At 38.0% G+C, this 22,328-nt stretch overlaps 1 protein-coding gene across 2 annotated transcripts in view; it reads right to left on the bottom strand.

Moving 5' to 3' along the window:
- Positions 1 to 22,328, bottom strand: part of CADM2 (cell adhesion molecule 2) — a 666,801-nt gene that overhangs the window by 46,270 nt on the left and 598,203 nt on the right. For both annotated transcript variants that reach the window (XM_085323011.1, XM_085323012.1), the window contains exon 7: positions 19,286 to 19,464. In XM_085323011.1, coding sequence (XP_085179137.1) covers positions 19,286 to 19,464 — 179 coding nt within the window. The remainder of the gene's footprint in view (positions 1 to 19,285; positions 19,465 to 22,328) is intronic.

Here is a 22,328-nt window from a genome sequence, read left to right as displayed (position 1 = left end):
TTTAATACAGATGGGATAGATCCATCTTTTCTGATCACATCAGGAAAAATAAAAATCTTGGTAGAACTTAGTGTCCTGATCAAAATCACAGACTCTAATGCCAAACATCAAAACAGCAGCTTGCCAGAAGCCTCAAAGTAAAACATGTTCACAAAACAAACATAAATACAAGCAATAGTCTTGACTTGTTTTTCTTCTTAGCAGAGATCCAACATGCAAGTGACTGCTGTTGGTCTGCTTTGCTGATAGCATTGTAATTATTTGCTCTCAATAACTAAAGGACAGATTAGCAATCAGGAACCAGCCTGAAGAGAATTTCTTTGCCCAACCAATGAAATACCCACTTAAGATCAAGGCTTTGCACAGTAGAATCTCTTCTTTAATGACAACATGAGAGTATGTAAAGGCGATGTATGTATTAAGTAACAAAAACTCTACCTGACCTACCTACAGACAACACATTTCAGAACTCTTGGACCATATTGCATCCTTAAATCCCATTTTGTACAGCACAAATCTAGATGTAGACTAATCTTCTGAAAACCACCAAGTCCTACATCCAAAGGGCTTATGTAATGGGACCCTCAGTCCTACTTAGTGAGTGTTTACGACACAAAGCTCCTCGTCAGTTCTTCCAAGATTTATGGATTCTTTCAAACACTTTACTCATCTTCCCTTGAAAATGCTTTTGAATAAGAGAACATAAAATATGGACTTGCTAGTTCTGAAAATCAGACAGGTTGCAAGTATATACTGTTATCAACAATACAGGCTTCTATTTAAGTCATAGGAATCACATTCAGTATTTTTTTGAAGAAGTGCTGTTTCATTTACATGCCAGAAAAGAGATTTATTGTTTGATTGTTTCTAGTCTAGTAGAACCTCATTGTTGTTTTTACTTTGGGGTACACCTATATTACATTACTGTGGAGGCACACATTAGGTCATCCAAAGCTTCCTGTTAATGGCTGCACAAGATCACACTGTCAGAGACTGTGCCTGTCCCCTTCTTTAGATCTCCATCAACAAGTATCTTAATAGAATAGATTCGCAGCTTTCTGTCCATCATATCTGTTTCAGTGAAACTTAATTCCATTTTCTGGCCTTGGAATTTCTGAATCAAGTTGTACAGAACGTGCTTTTCTTCAGACAAAAACAAACCCTTGTTTATAATACCAAGGATCACTATGACCAAGAGACCTTGATGAGTGGCACTTTTTTAAGTCAAGTACCATACCATATCCATCCTTAGTATTCATTTCACCACTCTGGCTACCTCTGAAATACAAACAATTTACAGCTCACAAATTGTTTCCATAAAAGTTCTTGGACATAGAAAAAGGATTAGGCTTCATATGCAGGGTAGTTACTGACTCTAGTCCCTGTTGCTTTGGTTAATGGGTGTTCCTACAGAGCACACATGTAAGACATGAGCTGGATTTTCAATGGATGAGGTGGGCTTCTACCCTCTCTCTAGTGGCACAGAGGGCTTTGAGACAACCTGCATATAGTCAGCAAAGAAACCCCTTTTAAGTTAGGACCTGCAGTAATGTCACACATCAGTGGATGAAGAGGAAAGCTTGGTAAAGGTTTTAGTGAAGTGTTCTCCATGTGCCACTATGGTATGCTAGCATGCCATTAAACTACATTAGCACTGGTAATTTGAAGGCAGAAAGCAAGTAATCTGCTGGTTGATAGGGAGCGTAGAGCAGTAAGAGAAGGAGCATGCAATGCTTGGCTTTGTTCTAGAGGCTGCTCTTTAGGAGAGGCACAGCTGCAGTCTGTATATTCATGGCAGAATAGAGTTGTGCAAGATCAGCCACAATGCTGCAAGGCCCTGTCCAGTCATGATTTTCTGCTTGCCTCTCCTTCTCTCTTGAATTGATACCACATTCTTCCTGCAAAGGCAAAAGTCATTCATCCATTTAGGTATAGAGAGCCCGGCCAAATTACTCTCACTGCAGATTTGGCCCTTAGCATTTGTATGCTCAAGTCCCAAAGAAATGAGAAGTGGTTCTGTTTGGTTTAGCAGGTTTATGTGAAAGATAGATCTGACCTACTGAAAATATTTGACTTGTTTAGTAAAAACACAACAGAGTCTCTGAAATGACTGAGGACAATTCAGGCAACAATGGCTGCAGTTGATAAAAATGTAAAGGCTTTGTTTCAAGCTTGACAAAGGCTGACAGAAAAATTAAAGGACGAAGTGATAATGATGGATGGCCCTTGCTGTATTTTGATTGAGAATGAAAGAAGTTTTAAGCGGTAAACTGAACTGAGTGATGACCTACCTGGGAAACAATCTCACCGCTCTCTGCAAAATTTAATCAGAGTCTGTGATATGTAGTGCTAAATAATTTAGCAAGGTTTTAAATTCAAAGGGAGCTGCATTTAGTGTTGTTCCCAGAAACTGGGATTGAACAAAGAGATCATTCGGCTTCAATATTGTGTGCCAATAGCTCCTTAGCTGTTAGAAGCCTCATGGACACGAAAGCACTTTTTCTTTTTTTTGTTGTTTTTTTTTACTGATTCAGATTTATGAAACTGAAACAGCAATTATTTGCTTGACATTTTTGCTAGAAAAGCAGTTGTCATTAAAAAATATCCAAAATCTTTCAACAGAAACCTCAGGTAGATCTAGAGCCCTCATTAAAACAATTGAAGTAGAGACTAACCATAGATGAATTTGTAACACCAGACATACACTTGGGCTAAAATGGCTAGACAATTTAGAAAGAAAATAAAATAGATTCACAAAGTCCTATGATTCCAAGATGTTTCATGAGCATCTAGGTGATATTAAATTATGGAAGATGTGGCAACTCATTAAGGTTTGATTAAACACAGTTTGGTAGCATGGTTGGGACAGAGGAAAACAATCAAATGCTAGAGATGCTAGGATTTTGCTCTCATTGCTCTTAAGTCAGGAACTGGAAAGAATACTATTTCTCTCTCTTCTATTAGAAAGCTTGATACGACATTTTTCCTAATTTGAAGGCAGGAGATTTCAGTAGCAAATGAAACAGGACAAAAGTATTGTAAAATTAAAACAAAAAATGCAATGCCTCCTTCTTCTGCTTTAAAACCAGCAAACATAAATAATTCGCATCTCTAGCCCAAATATAAGCGTTTAGGACTAGCAGCATATCATCCAAAATCACTCACCATTTAAAGTGAGAATCATTATAGTAAGTTTTGTAACACGTGCTTTGACCAGAAGAGCTTAAAATAAAATTAAAAATATGATGAATAAGAGAAAAGGAGGTGTAATAGGAAGGAAAATATTTCCAATTATGCCGTATCATCTGACATTTAAATATGACAAAGTTAACTGCCCCTGTTTCGAAACAATTCCTATATCGAGTATCTCTTTTATTTTGAATCTCACAGCAATAGGAGGACTCACAAAAAATACAGGCATATGACAGGATGATTTTCCATCTATAAAGCCAGGACAAGCACAGGACAGACACTTAAGCTGTCAGAGAGAAAGGAGCAGTGGCTCTCTAGCAGGTGACAGCAGTGCAGCAATAGGCAGGGAGGACAAGTTGTCAGTGACTGGCTCCAGGACCTCCTTCTGGCCCAGGTTTGGCTACCCGGGCTTTCAGCCCCTGTCACCCCACTGTGCTGCAGCCCTGTCCAGCCCTGGGCCCCACTGAGCCAGACCCCAAGCCTAGGGACTGCCCTCCCGGCTGGGCCCAGGGCCACTGCCGGCATCTGGCGATGGCTGGGCTATGGCTCGTAGGGGACAGCTGCCATAACATCTTCACATAAAAAGAAGATATGGACACCACTGAAGTTTGTTGAAGGATAGCTGTTCTCCCAGGACATCCTTTTCCCCAGTACATTTAGATAAAACCACCTCTACCCTCTTCCACCAGCACTCGAGCGAGCACAGCATGATGAGTGGGGAGCGCTGGCCCCCTTTGCTGCTGAAACTGCTCCACTGCACCCACCAGAGCTAGGGATTTACTGAGCACTGGGTCTGTGCATTTTATAATGCCCAGGGGTACTTGCTGAAAGCCAAACAGGAGCAGGAAACACACAAAAAAGCATTTTTCAGTTGTGTCTGGCTAGAAAAGCATGACCTTTCCCCGCAGCACAGATGTTGCCACAAAGCTGGCTTTGTCACCTGGAGGCTAGAGTACTTCGTTGCACGCACAGCTGGTGCAGCTGCACATGGGGACCACAGGAAAACTGAATCAAGCATTTCACGGGGAAACATCCAACATCAACATTTAAGGATTACACTAGCGCCTGATAACTTTTAAAATGCTAGGTTTGACCTTTGAAGCCCTCAGTGCTTACTTTAGGGATCATTTTGCTCCCCATACCACTCCACTGAATTAGTGATTAGCAAAAACACTCTAGCTGTAGCTTCCCGAAAGAAAAAAAAAAAGAAGAGGGAAATTTGCAATTAAGGCACTTAGGTGCTGGAACACACTCCCGTATTGCTGTCCATCAGACTCATATTTGCCACCACTTTGGTCACTTGAAAAAGTTCTTGCTCTTAGTGAAGCAGAATAGCAGGTGACATAATGCAGAATCTCATAATATATTCAGCTATTGCTGTTCAGTTTTGGTGGGTTGATCATATAAATTACAACATTGTGTCAGAGAAAACTAATGGGTTGTACTTCAGTATTTCTTAATTTCTAATTGTGCATAAAACCAGGTGATATACAAATAGCATAAAAGGATAATTTTGAAAGGATAATAAGTTACTTGATGATTAGATATTGAAGTTTATCTTAATTCAAGGAAAATTCTGAATTCTTGAGTAGATAAATTCTGTAATACTAACGAACTTTTTTCAAATACTCTAAGTTTTACTTTATTAATGGCTATTAGCATAAAATGTACCTTAAGGATAAATCAAGACTGGTATTCTGTGTTTTGGAGCCATGTGAATATAACACTTAGATTACTCCACATTTATACTCTAAGAGTACTTTTTCCCAAAGTTACCATACTTTTTGCTAGTAGTTAAAAAGAAAAAAGCTATTCTATTTAATAGTAGCAATATTAATAATGCCTGTTGCTTTCTTTAAAGGAGTCATTTTACCTTGAATAAAACTTCATTTTTCTAATTGAAGTAGTTACAAATATTGCACTGAGAACATCACTGAAATGTACATGACTGAAGTTAAAATTCACAGAGCATGCAGTAGGTTAAAAAAAAATTTGTGATTCAACATTTTAAATAAAAAGTTCAGTTTAAAAGCATCATTTGAAACCGTGGTCTCAAACAATGAAACAGCTTTATTTATTAAAAAATATTTGTAACTTGAGTTATACATATTTTGATTTTTTTCAGAACTCTGCATTAACCAATCTATATGCAGTAAAGGATAAATCCCTGCCTCGAGGTTCTACTACATCAATATGCAGACTATACAGACCAAATTTTAGGAAAAAAGAAGTAACTTCATTCCCATTTCACAGCTGGGAAAATGAAGCAGAGAAGTATTAACAGAAATGGTTTATATTGTACAGACCTCTGAGCCTGACAGGGGAGTTCAGAACAGATCTCCTGAGTCCCATTTTAATCCTCCACTAAAGAAGAAAAAAAAAAAAAAAAAGAAAAGAAAGAAGCAAAAGAAAACAAAACCTCTTAAAATTGTATTTAAAAAAGCAATTGTCCTTATACCTCTAGTGCCAATTTCACTATATTCAAGACAATGTGTTACCATAAAAGCCACCAAATGTCTTATACGAATAGTCAGTGCCATTTGTACCAGACCACAGCACTCTATCATTATTAATATAGTATTCTAGGCCCATTGCCACTGCTTAGAAATCACATCAAAGCTGTGATGTTCATTTTTGTTCTTTCTAAGTAAACAGACAAGCCATATTTCCTCGTATCTCCAAGTCATAAAATAGAATTATTCAAAATTAAATGAAATAAAGTCCTAGAAGCTGGCCCTTGAAAATCTGTAAGGAAAAGCTAACATACAATACAAATTCAGATATCAACAGCCTTGAACAAAGATGATAGCTTTTTCAGACTGACACTTGACTCTTTCTGTGCAAAAAGTTCAAAAAGTAGACTTGCACTAGGAAGAAGAAAGAGACCAGGGAGAATTTTCTAAAATTTCCCTCTTGGGGAGACAAGTATTGAAACTAAATGGAGGTAAACGGATTGCTGATCTCTATTTTATTGCAGTTGCTGCTTCCATTTCTCAGAGAAATCCAGAACAAACCACAGAAATTACTTAAACAACTCAAAACTCACTACAGTAATTTTGAGGTTAGTAAAAAAAGATTACAGAGAATGTTATTTTGAATTACTTTAATTTGAAATAAAATCAGAGGGGTCCAAAACTAATCTGAAAAGCTTTATCACAGTGGGATAGTTGTATTCCACTGAAAATCACCTTGGACAATTTAATGTCATCTTGGAAACCTAAAATACAGTTTGTTGCACTTCTTCACAGCTTACTCTGTCTTTGACAAATAAGCTTAATTCTCAAAAAATATTCAGCAGAATACATTACCTGAGAAAACAAGGCCTTATCTATTAGCTGTCAATTTTTTATGCTCTGCCTTTTTTTGTTCAAAAGAGTTTTAAATACATAGTTGATCCCACACCACCACTCTGGCTTTGTACAACACACACTTGTGAATGAGGGGACATATGCAATACAGTCAAGGCTGTAACTTTACTAAAATTATCAGCTTTCCTTCAAGCAGGCAGACATTAGGTAATTTTACTACTAAGCAACCAAATATCACAGTTAACCAACAGTACCTGTCAGGAGGAAAGCTTGGCCATATTTGCTAATTTTTTTAAACAACATGGTATACAAAGCACTGCAATGAGATTTCAGCTTCAGCTGGGGAATGATGATAGTCATCCAGAGCACTCAATCAAGTGGCAAACTAGCCCTTCAATATGTCAGCCTCCTTCATCGCCTCCCTGCCTCCTACCGATCAAGGACTTAGGAAACCTGCAGAAAATACAAAAACCAGAAACCACAGGAGGGAAAAACAAATTCACTACTATAATGTTCCACAGTAATACCTGGAAAAAAAATTAAAAAAATAAAACAGTCAACACACTTGTAGAGTTTTCCCTGACAGACTTTTTTGTCCTTCTCCCATTCTTCGGTTCCATTTCTTCTTCACTTGCCGTGAAAATGAATATGGTATTTTCAACTGAAAGTTATACCCTCTTGCAGGCACAAAATTACCAGGCAAGAGCAATTTTTTTCTTCAAGTATGTACTTGGTGAGTAAACAAGCTGTGAAGATGCCAGCAGAAAAAAAGGAAATATGGATAACAACACAAAGCAGATAACAAAAAAAGAAATAAGAACATTAGTTCTTCTGTCTGCAGGCTCCCTAATAAAAATAAGTAATTGTGACTGAAAACTGTTCAGATCATTTATCTCACAAATTACACAACTCCTTACAGAGCAAGACTAAATCCAATAGTATTAGTAGATACCAGAAAACCTGTCCAGAGGCACAAGCGCCTGCCTGGTAAGCTTCCTCAAAGGGTGTTAAAGCTTTCATATGTTAGTGAAGTAGTCACAGTCTTTTGAAAGATGTTAGCATATTGCGGGAGATCTGCATATAGTACTGTGTTATCCAGTCAACATTACCATCCTTGGTTGATTCACATTCATGCTTGCAAGAAATATTTTCTTCTCCTACAACCTGAGGATGGTCTTTGACATACACCCTTACTATTGTCCTCCTGGCTAGCTTTTTCTGTCTCTTCCTCCTCCCATGGGAGTCATACAGAAAGATCAATGCAATGTGCTTTTCTGAAAGCTGTGAAAACTGTTGTGAATCCTTGAGACAAAGTCAAAGCAATTCAGAATAATAGGACGCAGGAAGATCCAGTGCAGAAGGACTATGATATGATTTAGCAATTAAAAAAAAAAGTGACTTTAATTACAAAGGAAAGAGAATTTTATTAGGTCAAAAATTCAAGCAGGAAGAGCTAGAAAAAATAGTTTGTGATTACAAGTTAGAGGGTTTCCTTTTGGGAAAATAAGGTTAAGATGCTTTAGGCTCCACCACAAATTTAGAATGAGTATATGCTGATAAGAAAGATGTTACACAATGAGTTTTAAATTTTATTCAGAGAAACTGAATTTGTCAGTTTTATCAGCTTTTTAGTTGGAAGAATACTGAAAATCAGGAAGACAAAAATTGTTTAAGTCAGAAATATTAACAGAAATTTTTTTGCCTTTATATAATATACAAATGCAAGCTAAGATAAACTTCAGAAAAAGTTTACAAGTCATTAGGTATTAAAATTACTAATGGTAAAAAGAGAAAAACTACAATTAATGATCAAATTATGGATGTTAGAAATAGTAATGTTTTAGGATGAGCAAATTCCAAAGTGTGTATTTGTCTCTCTGAGCCCCTATTCTTTCCGGCATTATCTCCATATGTGGTCAAACACCTCAGATACCAAACTCCTCAAAGCTCTCTAGAAAAGGTGAGTAAGTTTTACAGAAGCTTTCCTCATCCCTTTGGATTCAAGATGTAGTATGCAATCTCCCTAAAACACTATCTATCTCCAATTGCTCATAACCAATGATTTGTGCAGCATTCCCAAATGTCATAATCTCAGTTGGAATAAAACGTCGTACTGATGTATTACCAGGTTAGCATCATAAACCGGTGTTGTAAGTATTATCACTATACAGCGTATCATTTTGCTTTTGTGAATTGAGTCAAAAGCTGAACAACCTATTCTCATAAAAAAGTTAATTTAAAGATGCACTATATGAAAATGTTAGAGACAGGAGATCCTCATCTGCGTTCTAAGTAGCACCTAATGGTGCAGGAAGGGTTTCAATTTAGAAAATTACTAAGTAACTTTATAAAATAATTTTTTTATGTTTTGTTTTTGTGAGTAATAAATGATCTTGATGGAAATAAAAGATCATTAGCAACTGTTTGACTTTAACTTCTTCATCAGTCTCAAGTACAATTATTCTGTAATAGCCATATTTACTTCATGAATCATTATCTTCCTCTCTCCAATAAATTCAATTTTTAACACATACAGATTGCATATGGTATTCCTAGACATGAAATTTTACAGTCTAATCCCTCACCCAGAAAACCTTTATTGAGGTAAAGTTCAAGAATATTAGAGATAAGCAATAAAGAAGCCTGAAGTCCAGAAAATTTAGAGTGCAACCTGTGCTACCACAGCAAATTAGAATGATAATAAACTAAACAGTACTATTTTAGAAATACACCACACTGAGAGTCAACAACTGAGAATAACAGCAATATATCTAGTACATCTAGTTTTAAAAGTACTCTATTGAAGATTCTCTTCCCATATACAAACATCCAAAATATTAATTTTATGTAATTACTGTGTATGGAGAGAAAGCCTCATTATAATTTAAAACCAACATGTAATCTTTTCCTTTTCAGAAATCACATAGGGAGTCCAAATCAAGAACTATCACATTAGTCAATTATACATGTACACAGAAAATTAAATATTTTCAAGTGTTGGGTGTTATTAATGACATTACCCAAAGCTACTGCTTTCTTAGATTAAGTACCTTGCTAACTTATGTTCAAATATAAATGATTTATATACGTTAGAATCCACAGTTAACAGCTGGAGCTGGAGAGAGCTTTTGCTGCCTCCACCAGGAAAAACAATAGATTTTAAAAAGGATAAATTCAGATTCAAGTCAGATCTCATGGGTTATGGCCAAGGAAGAGAGGTCCAGGAGAGCTGGCTAGTATTCAAACATCACTTCCTCCAGGCTCAAAAGCAGTGCATCCCTACGAGTAAGAAGTGCAGCAAAAGGGGCAGGAGACCTGCATGGGTGAGCAAGGAGCTCCTGGCCAAATTCAGACAGAAGAAGAAAGTACACAGAATGTGGAAGAGGGGACGGGCTACTTGGGAGAATTGTAGGAATGCTGTCAGAGTATGTAGAGATGCTGCGAGGAAGGCTAAGGCCCAGCTGGAATTGACTCTGGCAAGAGATGTCAAGGACAACAGGAAGGGCTTCTTCAAATACATCAGCAGCAAGAGGAGGACTAGGGAAAATGTGGGCCCGCTACTGAAGGGGGCGGGGGCCCTGGTGACAAGGGATACAGAGAAGGCAGAATTACCGAATGCCTTCTTTGCTTCAGTCTTCACTGCTAAGGACAGCCCTCAAGAATCCTGGAGCCTGGATGTGAGGGAGAAAGTCCAGAGAAGGGAAGACTTTCCTTTGGTTGAGGAGGATAGGATTAGAGACCTTCCGGGCAGCTTAGACATCCACAAATCCATGGGCTCAGATAGGATTCACCCACGGGGACTGAGGGAGCCAGCGGATGTTGTTGCCAAGCTGCTCTCCATCATCTTGGAAAGGTCCTGGAGAACTGGAGAGGTGCCTGAGGACTGGAAGAAAGCCAGTATCACTCCAGTCTTCAAGAAGGGCAAGAAGGAGGACTCAGGCAACTATAGGCCAGTCAGCCTCACCTACATCCCTGGAAAGGTGATGGAACAGCTCATTCTGCATGTTATCTCCAGACATATGGAGGAGAAGAAGGTGATCAGGAGTAGCCAGCATGGATTCACCAAGGGGAAATCCTGCYWMACCAATCTGATAGCCTTCTAGGATGGAATGACTCGCTGGGTAGATGAGGGGAGAGCGGTGGACGTTGTGTACCCTGACTTGAGCAAGGCTTTTGACACTGTCTCCCATAACATCCTCCTAGAGAAGCTCAGGAAGTGTGGGTTAGACGAGAGGACAGTGAGGTGGATTGAGAACTGGCTGAAAGGCAGAGCTCAGAGGGTCGTCATCAGTGGCRTGGAGTCYAGTTGGAGGCCTGTGGCTAGTGGCGTCCCCCAGGGCTCAGTACTGGGTCCCATCCTGTTCAACTTCTTCATCAATGACCTGGATGAGAGGACAGAGTGCCTTCTCAGCAAGTCTACTGATGATAGCAAGCTGGGAGGAGTGGCTGACACACCTGAGGGCTGTGCTGCCATTCAGAGACCTGGACAGGCTGGAGAGCTGGGTGGAGAGGAACCTCCTGAGGTTCAACAAGGGCAAGTGCAGGGTCCTGCACTGAGGGAGAAATAACCCTAGGCACCAGTACAAGCTGGCGGCTGACCTGCTGGAGAGCAGCTGTGCAGAGAAGGACCTGGGAGTGCAGGTGGATGACAGGTTGACCATGAGCCAGCAATGTGCCCTTGTAGCCAAGAAGGCCAATGGTCTCCTGGGGTGCATTAGGAAGAGTGTTGCTAGCAGGTCGAGGGAAGTGATCTTGCCCCTCTACTCAGCCCTGGGGAGGCCTCATCTCGAGTACTGTGTCCAGTTCTGGGCTGCCCAGGACAAGAGAGACATGGAGCTACTGGAGAGAGTCCAGCGTAGGGCCACGAAGATGATCAGAGGTCTGGAGCATCTGCCCTATGAGGAACGGCTGCGAGAGCTGGGCCTGTTGAGCCTGGGGAAGAGAAGACTGAGGAGGGATCTTATCAATGTGTAGAAGTACCTGAAGGGAGGGTGTCAAGGGGACGGGGACAAACTCTTTTCAGTTGTCCCATGTGACAGGACAAGAGGCAATGGGCAGAAACTGAACCATAGAAAGTTCCGTCTGAATGGGAGGGGGAATTTCTTCACTGTGCGAGTGACGGAGCACTGGACCAGGTTGCCCAGAGAGGTAGTGGAGTCTCCTTCTCTGGAGATCTTCAAGGCCCTCCTGGATGCAACCCTGTCTACTATGCTCTAGGTGACCATGCTTGAGCAGGGAGGTTGGACTAGATGATCTCTGGAGGTCCCTTCCAACCTTACTGATCCTATGATATATTCTGTGAATTAATTAATTTCAGTGAGTACTCCAGTTTGGAAAAACAAAACAAAATAAAACAAAACAAAACAAAATATTTTTCTTTTGGATATTATCTAATAATAGCATTTGTTTTAAAAGCTATCTTTCAATAAATATATATTCTAACATAAAAGCATAGAAGTGTTAAAAAGATCCACCAAAAGGCTTACTGGGGTTTGGAATGTTATTTCCTTGACCTTTAGAAAATAACTTTGAGCTCATCTGAAAAAAAAAATGTATTTTGTTTTTCTAAAGTTGCTCTAAATAAAGAAATATCAGTTCATACAGCTCAACTGTAGACCTTACTGTGTGAGTATTTATCAACAGAATGTAATTTTAAAGAAGTTGCTTTTGTAGTGTTTGGATATAATAGCTGGACATAAAATTAAGCCAACAATTCCACCAAAGGTATCTCAACAGACTTCTCATATTTAAAAGCACCAACTAAACATTATTCTTCTTTAGTCCAATAATACCAACTGCATTACAGAATGATTTCTTAATTCATCTGATTGTGTAGCATTCACACAAAACTCTATTTTAAGGTTTGGGCTACCTGCTTAGCGTAATCTAGGGTTTTCTGGAGAAGTGCACTTTAATATTGTGATAATGACTTAATATTCTGCTGTCATTTTAGTATGTTGACGTATATGCAAAATCAAGACCTTTAAATGCAATTTCAAGGGTTAGCCTTGCAAAAAATGCATATAAACTTCAGTTTGTGTTAATAAATGCCACCCTTTAATGCAGGGTTTACTGAGTTATTTTCTTTGGCCTGCAGTAGTGAAACCTCGCACTTCAATGGCTCAGCCTTTGCAAGAAAACTGTCCTACTGCTGTGGGTGTCAAAAAATGTGAAGATGAAAAAAAAGTCTTTATTCCTGGTAGAGTTACTACACATCTGTGTGTGTGTGCATGTGCATGCACGGACGAGTGTGCGTTCATATAGGGGAAGGTAGGATCAATCCAGGCTGCAAAGGAATCTTGTCTTCACATTTTGGGGAAGTGGAAATTCTTCAAAAGCATTTATTTATCAGCCGAAAGCTGAAAGCTTAGATTCCTCTGTCAGTGAGTTGTATTCTGTATCTTCTTTTTCTTTATTTTTCACTTTTTATGAGATGGGAATAAGAGACACTTTTCTTTTCACCTCTGTTTTAAGGAGTCGTAACTGAGACCTCTCCTTTAATTCAAATGTAATTTAAAAAATCTCAAAACTAAAAAGGATACATATACACACATATAGAATTTCAAATAAAGACCTACAGAGACTTCCAAGCCTCATATTCATGATGTATTTTGATTGCTGTGGGAGCAAAGTTGGTTTTATACGAAAAATACCCTCTATTGTGGCTTTACAGAGAGGTTATTATTGTTCCATAATGCCACTGATCTGCTCAGTTCTAGCTCTCTTTTCAGAAGCCCAAGCTTTGTTCAGTCAAAGCGTAGCATTTTCCCATAGGCAAGGAAACTCTCATTTCTGATACATGTCTGTAAATGAGGTGTTTCATCTCAGGAACTATAATGTAGGCAACTTTAGAAACTCTCTTAAACTTAAAGATCTTACTGAACACCAAAACAGAGGGCAACTAGATTACTGCAGAGCCTGCTGCTCCATATGGATGTCTCTCATTCCTTTGTTTCCTTCTTGCCTCCTCCTGCTTCATTGCAGTGGTATTTTGTCTGTGGCTTTGAGGAAACGTTCATAAGGAAAAGGTGTCCCAAAAAAGTGCACAGATTTATTAGAGGCCTAAAATGAAAATACCGACAAACCTGGAGGTCTGTTGCCCACCCAATAAGCTCAGTTTCCAAAGAATAGGCAAAAATCACACCTTTTCAGTTTTCTTTCAAATCACGCTTCTTTTTGATGTTTACTGTCATTGTGTGAGAGACATGTGAAACTGAGTTACAGAAATAAGGGAATGAGAGGGGCTCCTATGAAGACCTCACAATATAAATTAAATACAATTAAAAGAATGATAATGGGCAAAAAATGAAATGCAAAAATAAAGGAGCTTACAGCAGATAATGGTAAGGGGGTTTGCTTGATTTTAGATGTATCTTGGATTTCACAGAGTTTCTACTAATTTAAAAAGAAAACAGAACATAAGAGGAAGTACGCGGTGCCAAAATTATGACTGACCACAAGGTGACCCTGTATAAATGTATTTGGAGGTAGGAGTTAAAAAGTTATGACGTCTGATGCAAACTGTGCCTAGAACTGTTTCAGATACTGAGAACAGTCAATTGCAGAGAATTATAAGCAGAACAGTAATGAGGAAAAAGATGAAAAAGAGCTCACAAAAGAAGGAGAGTCAATGGATAGAAGGGATTGGAATCTAGGAAATGCAAAAAGAGTGTAAGATCATGATAATTAGTGAGAAATGTCAGTGTGACGGCAAGGTGGGACTTAAGAATCTAGTGAAGGGGAACAGCACGAAAATACAAGTGACTAACTACAGTGCAGTGGTCAGATGGGAAAATGGCAAAATAAAGGTGGAGATGAGAACATCAGAGTGATAAGACCAGCTCTGGGATGTAGCACAGGATACAGGCCAGTGGCCTAAGTGAGAGAATCTGTAACAGGAGATGTACTGGGATTTGAAAGAAGTGACAGTGAGAGGAATGAAAGAACGCCATCAGAATGTAGAACTGAACCGTCACCACAGTGGGATTTTCAACAGTTACAGCATGAACAGCAGAGAGGCCATATGGATTGGAAAGGTGATAAGTGAAAAGATCAGGCAGTAGGTTTAAACAAGCAAATGAGAATACTTTTTCCTCAGAGCACATAATTCAATTCAGAAACTTGTTGCCACAGGTTACTTTGAAAGCTAAGACGATAAATATTTTTGAAAAGGGACTGCACAAGGACATGGAAGATAGATACATCATGGTCCAAAAGCAAGCCTCAGAAGTCTCAGTGGGACTTTTGCTCTGATACATTGCAGGGGATCTTATATTTAAAATTACATTTCAAAATATTAATGAGGATATAACCAGTCATTCAGTAGCTTTTTTTTTTTTTTTTTTTTTTTTTTTTTTTTTTTTTNTTTTTTTTTGCAAAAAAATAGTCTGGCCAAGGAAAATACAAAATATTTCAGAGGCTGACATAAAGAGAAGTTGTTAAACTATCTTTTATTCTCCAGAGATATTGAATTACTGCCCGAATCTCTTCCTACTGTATAAACAATTCTGGCAGTGAGAACTGCTTTGACCACAAACAGTAGCCAATTCATGTTATTTTCCATATTGTTATAGTAGATAATTGATACATGACACATTATAGCTCTATTTCAATTAATTGAATGCATGGCTTTAAAATGGCAAATATTTCAAAAAATTGAAAAAGGCTTTAAATTACCATGTATTTCACCAAGATTACTTTATTTCAAATAAGTCTGCAAATTATCAAATGCTGCTGCTTCTATTTAGAAGAGGATCTCCCACTCTATGGACTTCTGTCACCCATGGAACATGATGATGAACTAAGTTTTCATTGGTGACAGCCAGAGGTTATGAACTACAGCTACAGAGATAACAGCTGTGTCTTTAGTTTGATTATGATGGACCAGCTTCTTTCTCAACTCCAGCTTAAATCAATGTAGTTATTACCTAAGCTTTGCAAGTAGAATCTATGTTCTCAGGTTGAGCATCATGAATTTGACAGTAAGTTCTGTTTACTGATGATTAATGACTAGTATTTGGACAAAGGTAAACAAAAATTCTTAATAAATTGAAAGAGAGTGAAAATTGCCTGGAGCCCATTACCAAAGAAAGGGTATAATATATCTAGCGGGATGTGCACTTCTAAAGCACTGAGCTCGCCAATTAGAATACAGAAATGACAACAGCTACAAGCATTAAAGCTTGTGTCTTCATTACTGCATGAGACAAATGTTTGAGCAAACTACATATCTTGCCTTTGTACTGCTGCCTATAAACTCTGACTTTGTGCCCACCTTCCTGCTTCATCAAATGTTCTCTTGACATTTATTATTAATAATAAATGCTAAGGAAAATGAAAGTAGCAGCTGTATTCATAGCAGCAAAGCAGCACGAGCACATTTAATAGCCAATGCCTTTTTTTTAATTTAAATATATTCACTTTCTCTGAAGTCAAATTTCTTTAATTACACTACAAATCTAAAAAGACTTTTTATGTTATCAAATACTAATTATATTAGACAGATTGCCATTCATCTGCTTATAGCTATATCTATTTCAACTGCCATCACCTAACATCAAAATACTATTACCTCATCTTCACTTAAAGTGGAAAAAATTACCATTTTTCTGTATAATCTTATGTCTAGGTTGGCCCAGTTAAAGGCACTAGATACTCCTTGCTTTGTTTGTGTAATTAATTTGTATGAATACTTCACTTACTCTTAATCTCTAATTATGATAAACTACATCTTTTCATTTTTAGGCATGCCTCTCTCTATGCTAAAGCTCTCTTAATCTCTTTAGGAAGGTAACTTTGGATATTGAGGAAATTAATAGATTGTGTCCCACTGAGAGGGTTTTCACAGGAAAAAAAAGGGAATAAAAGCGGGGGGGGGGGATCTTGTACAATGGAAAAATCTGCTGAAGGGGGAAGAGAAAAATGTAGAGGAAATCTCGATACGAATAAAAAAAGAAAAGTTGTGAACTGAATTGCACTCCCTTGCCTGTGTAGACAGCAGGTTCCTTCCACTGATATCCCTTGCCTTCCCACATAAGTTTACCTGGAAAAAAGTGGTATAGTCATAGACTCTTTCTAAACCTGGGCATGTGATTACTGTTCTTTCTCTCCATCACTACAGCTTCTTGGTGCACAGGAGCTTTCTGGAAGAATTATTATTTGTTTGACGGTTGTGGAGCTGAACTTCCAGAGACTCAGTTAAGGGCAGTGGCTACTAGCAGTCAGGACACTTATTTCTCACTCCATATAGATTTGTTAGTTCACCTTTCCTAGACCTAATTTCCTTGACCTGCAACTCAAAGGAATCTCTGTAAAGGCTTCCTCATGGACAGTCCTCCCCTCTCTTCTCCCACACCTTTATGAATGTGTCTCCCCTTACGTTAAATCTGGTACACGCCTGTTCTGGAAATCTAAGAGTGAAAGCAAAAAGGTAGGCTTACAGGATATATCAGCTGTTGTAAAGGAGCAGGTCAATAAAATAATCTCAACACATTAGACACAGGGGAAAGGATAAGTCAAGCAATGCTCCCAGATACATTTAGGAAGATACAGAAAAAATGTGTCTTCTATTAAATGAAGGAATGCATCTTCAGGAAATGGTGAAAAGTAGTTTTGCTAGCAAAAAAAAAAAAAAAAAAGAGAGAGAGAAAGAGTGATAATAATGCACTATTTTTGGAGAATTATATTTCACTAGAGATATATGTGAATGCAATGAACTACAGAAGCGATAGGACACTGCCTAAATTGATCTACACAACTAATTGTGTTACACTTGATAAAATAACTTTGTCAATCTTTTCTATACTTAAAAAACTTAACAATTCTGAAATGCAGTTAGTTATTAAGCACTAAACATCATCACATACTTCGTCATGCCTTGCTCATTGTTATGAAAATGTAGGAAGCACCTGACATTTATCTTCTGTAGTTCTAAGACTAGAATTGCAGAAATGCAATTAGGAAAAGCTCCAGTATTCACAACAGAAAAGGTCAGCAATGTTCAAGCTAAACCTGATAACATGCTTAATGTGCTGCCACACAGAGCAGAATGGCTTTTTGATAATGAGTGATTTTACAGACTGCTATGAAGCTGTTGCAAGATAATCAGATCAACAGGGGACACGCTACTAAGTGAAAGACACATAGCAGATCATGAAAAATTCTTTGGTAGGGGCATATTGTAAAGTCACCACTAACGGAAAATTCACCATTATAAAAGGCTAGGTTTTCAAAAATTATCACATAAATAAATTGGGCAGAAGACACAAAACACTGAAATATCAACATTTGGTAAGCATGGAAAACCATTACTCCATCAAGAGAGGTGCCTTTTGTGCACGCAGCCAACAACCAATACAACGCTGTCTCTGGGTTTTAAAAGTATTTTTTTCTTCTTCTCTTTTTTATACTAATCAATGTAAGTAGAGGTTAGGGGGTTTAGCTTTTGTATTTGTCTTAAATATAGAAATACTCACACAGCAGTACAGGCTCCATGTTCCTCCTGCAAAGACCTCCTCATTACTTGTGCCACTAATCCTATGTAAACTAATGGTGAACTTTAAGAGAATGAAAAGTAATCTATAGGGTTCTTTTGATAAATTACAGTTCAACAATAGCACCAAAACACAACTAATTACTGAAAGCTGAAAGTAGCATTTCTTAGATGTTAGCTGCCAAATACTTAAAGGTAGGTTAAATCTTTAGAGAAAAATACTGCCAAGAGCTTGTAAACACCAAAGAAACATATATTTGTTAAACTTCAATTCATTATGAGCAGAATACTATCTACATACTTTCCATTTCTATATACAGACTACAGTTTGTATTAGGTTGTTTCATTTTATTCTGTCAGAGTTATAAAATATTGCATTTGTACAAAAGCTAGAAAGAAACATATTTGGATAGGAGCACAATGAAGTTTTCCTAAATTCTCCCAGGTTCAAATTCAAACTATAGAACTTCAGGGATTATCACATCCACATCTGTGGTAAGAGAAGACTTTATTTTGAGACTACTAGATCCATATTGCAATGCTTCGGTTAAGGCAAAGTCTGATTTTGTATTATGGCTTCTCCTATATCTGAGTTATATCAAACTATTTCATTAACATAAAAGCCCTCACTCTTTTAATGTGACATATCTTGTTAGCTAATTAATTAAGTAGAACAAATCAATTGTAATTCAGTGTGAACCTTCCTGTTTTTCCATTTATGAATTTAGGTCACTACATATTTTTCATGATTGATTGAAGCATTAGACCAGATATTTCAAGGCATCTTTATGATCATCAGCTAACTTATATAAGCTGCAATTACTCAATAGCAAGTTCTAACTCGTTTGAAAAAAAGTACTTAGTATTCTGTCGTTAGCAGTCTATAAAAAACAAAACAAAAAGCCTCAAAAAAAGGTATTTTGCTATTTCCCTTCATGCATCCTTTTGTAACCAGCTATATCTGTGCTGTACCTGCCTAAGGCAATTATTTATAAAACAGTACAGAATATACTGCGAAGGTATATTTTTTCCAGGTGCTTACTTAGCAAGAAGTTCACAACCTAAGAGAATATATTTTGTAAAAAATGTATGAAGATAGGCATGCCAAGAAAAGGAAGTAAACACATTCCCCATAACAAGATGTTTAAGTAGATGATAGCATCAATAAATGCGCAATTATACTTTCAGTTTTTTTCCGGCTATTCTTCCACTTGAACATAAACAATGGCTTATATTTGCTTGAAATGCTACATATGCATATCATGCAACAAAAAATTAAAGAGAAAGTACTCACCATGTACTATCAGGACATATTCTGTGCTGTTTCGGCCAATAGGATTTTTTGCTTCACATCGATACGTGCCATTGTCCGTTTTGTTAAGGAAACTGATGCTTAGAACCCTGCCATTGACAACCATTCTTTCTGGATCTGGCAGCTCGCCACCGTCCTTTGTCCACAGTACTGGTTCTGGCCTGCCGGATGCAAAGCAAAGCACTTAGTCAGATTCACGGGACACGAATGTACTGCAACCTATACATTAGAAGCTGCAACACTGGAAACTTATGAATAATATTCTGCCGTCAAAGAATACTCATTGATCATCTGAGTTACTGGTTATAATGAACTAGTACTATTACAACCTCACCACCCAGTATCAGATGAGAACTGTTAAAGAAAGTAAAGAAACAAGCAGGGAAACGAGGAGAAGCAGAAAAGGAAACAGAATGGTATAGAATGACAGAATAAGCCAAGGTCTTCCGTAAACTAAAAGTAGGTTTTAGTGAGGCTTAAGGGTATGAAGTTTGGCAAGCTGTTTGGCATGACGTTCAGCAAGCTAGGTGGAAACAGCTTTTGTTTGTGTGAGGAGCATCACAATCCTGTGTGGTAGGCAGGCATCAGAAATCATGCAGGTTGAAGTAGATTGCAAATTCTGTACATGGATTCCGAAATTATTAAGGCTATTCATATTCACCAAAGTGCCTGTGCGTGTGCTGTGTGTGCTTCCCAAACCAGGCATATCAATTTCAAAGCAGCACATCTTACATACGGTCTAAATTTGTTTCTGCTGCTGCATTGTGTCACAGCCTATCCCTTTCTCCACCCTTTCTTCCTCCTTCCCCAAATAATTGCTTGTTACATGTGTTACCGCAAGCAATAGAGGATTTGACTCAAAATCCTGGATTTTCATTTTGTGAAACCTTTCCTCTTGTACATCATAAACTAACATCAGACAGACCAAAGGGAAAGCACTGACAGTGATAACCTCCTAGCCAAGTTAAGGACAAGGGAACCCACTGTCTTGTAGATACCCTTGTATTTTCCCACAGGCAACTGATAGTTGACTCTTTCCTAAAGATGCTCAAGAAGCTTCAAAGCTCATGGACTTTGTCTAACAGAGAACAGGAAGCATTTATTACTTGCATGCAACATGTTACAAGATCTACTTTTAAATTCAGATGAGGGAAATCACCAAAAAGATAGGTCCATGGTTACAAATGAAAAGTTGAGTTACTGAATCCTGAATATCGCATGAACAGATTTATGTCACTAATTGCAGTCAACAGCAATTCTAGATTTGTACTTTTTTGGTAGGAGAATATTAGGCAAAGTATGTGGTTGTACGAATAAGTAATTAAACAAAATATAAAAAGCCGTTATGAAATCAGCAGATGCCAAATTAGTCACTAGTCTGACTCAAGAAATATTTAATTTTATCAACTTAAGCAGGTGCTCAAAGACTATTAAATAAAATGAACTTTAGGAATAAGAATTAAATCTAAATATCAGAACAGCAATATTTTGCTAAATTACGGCCTATTGCCCAGAAAAATATAGTCTGAACAACTACAATAACATGATTTTAAGCTCATAGGGTCCATCTAAACAAAGTGATTTTTTTGGAAATTCTCTTATTTATGCTGCTTATTTAGTAAGAGACCATATGTTTCTCTAAAAAGTACCAGAGATTTATGTATGTTTTAGCAATGCTTGGAAGGCACCTTGATAAATCAGTGTTAAAGTTGCTACCTAGATTGGCTTTTCTCTGAGGCAATGATTTTTCAGAATGTCATATACTCAGGAAATTCCCCTAATATTCACACATTTTTAAGTCAATATTAAAAACAGAGTGTATTGGGCCTTATTTACACCTAACAGTGAACATGTCACAATACACTTCCTACGTACACATTCAGGAGCAGGGGCCTAAATATACACACACACGCATACACACACCTACGCACTTCCTTTCTGCCCAATCTAAACAGGGAAAATTGAGATTGTTGTTCTTTCATCTAGATGTCCATATTGCTCCAGTATGTATTAGAAAAAATGCCTTACACAGGTCACAACATCAAGATGTGATTTCCTTTGATTTGTTAAGGTGAATGTGTTCAATTTTCTAGCACACTCCTTCTTGTTTCCAATTTTGCTAGTTTACTGTGAATCCCAGAGCCGAAAGTCTGAAACGCTTCTGCTAGAAGGTAAACCATTACCTTTATAAACGGTACGCTAAAGCAACTTCCATAGAACAATAATTTATGGAACTTATATTTCACTGAAATTAGATGGCATATTCCAGAGGAAAACCCATAGGATAACAAATAACTATGAAATGGAGGCTTTGATATAAATCATTCAGGGAGCTTTACTGCATCTTAGTATATCAACTGAAATCATATGCAGAGTAGTTAGCTATGGCTGCAAACTGATGGTGGCAGAAAAATCATGGTTTAGAGACGAGAGGCACATACTCTGGGTGTCAGAGCAGTGTCAGGGAATCTGCTAATTAACTGCTAATATTAAGCCAGTCTGAGCTGGCTTAGTGGCAGCACAGGAGCAATTCCTGGACTGCTGGCCCACGGTCAACACATCGCGGTGGCTGGGCACAGCTCTCACTCCATCTCACCATTTTCAGGGAGGATGGTGCCTAAAGCAGCAATTCTGTCACAGACAAAATTAAATTTTGCTTGCACTGCTGGGAAGCTTTGAGACAGTCTGGTCTAAACAATTCATTAGTTAGGCAGAAGTGAGTTAAGAACATGAGACATGCTCCAGCATCCAGGCCAGCACGCTGCTGCTGACAGTAACATCTGGAGCAGCTGTTTAGGGAAAGCATGTGAGCACGGCAGTTTTCTGTGGTCCATTCCCCCTGTACTTTGCCCTCAAAAACTGCTCTATTAGGGATTTTAGAGGGTATCTCTCTTGTTCTTTTTAGTGTCTATTTCATATTTAGACTCTTTGCCCATGAATTTCTCTAATTTCTTTTTGAGTCTGCTTATACTCTCTGTCAACTCAGCCCCCTGTGGCAATGAATCCTATAAGGTCACTAGGTACT

The sequence above is a fragment of the Rhea americana genome, unplaced genomic scaffold (genome assembly GCF_003343005.1).
Source record: "Rhea americana isolate MKP2758 unplaced genomic scaffold, rheAme1 scaffold_81, whole genome shotgun sequence".
Lineage (NCBI taxonomy): Eukaryota > Metazoa > Chordata > Aves > Rheiformes > Rheidae > Rhea > Rhea americana.
Note: the sequence above shows the minus strand (reverse complement) of the source record. Positions and strands in the feature narration are given on the sequence as shown.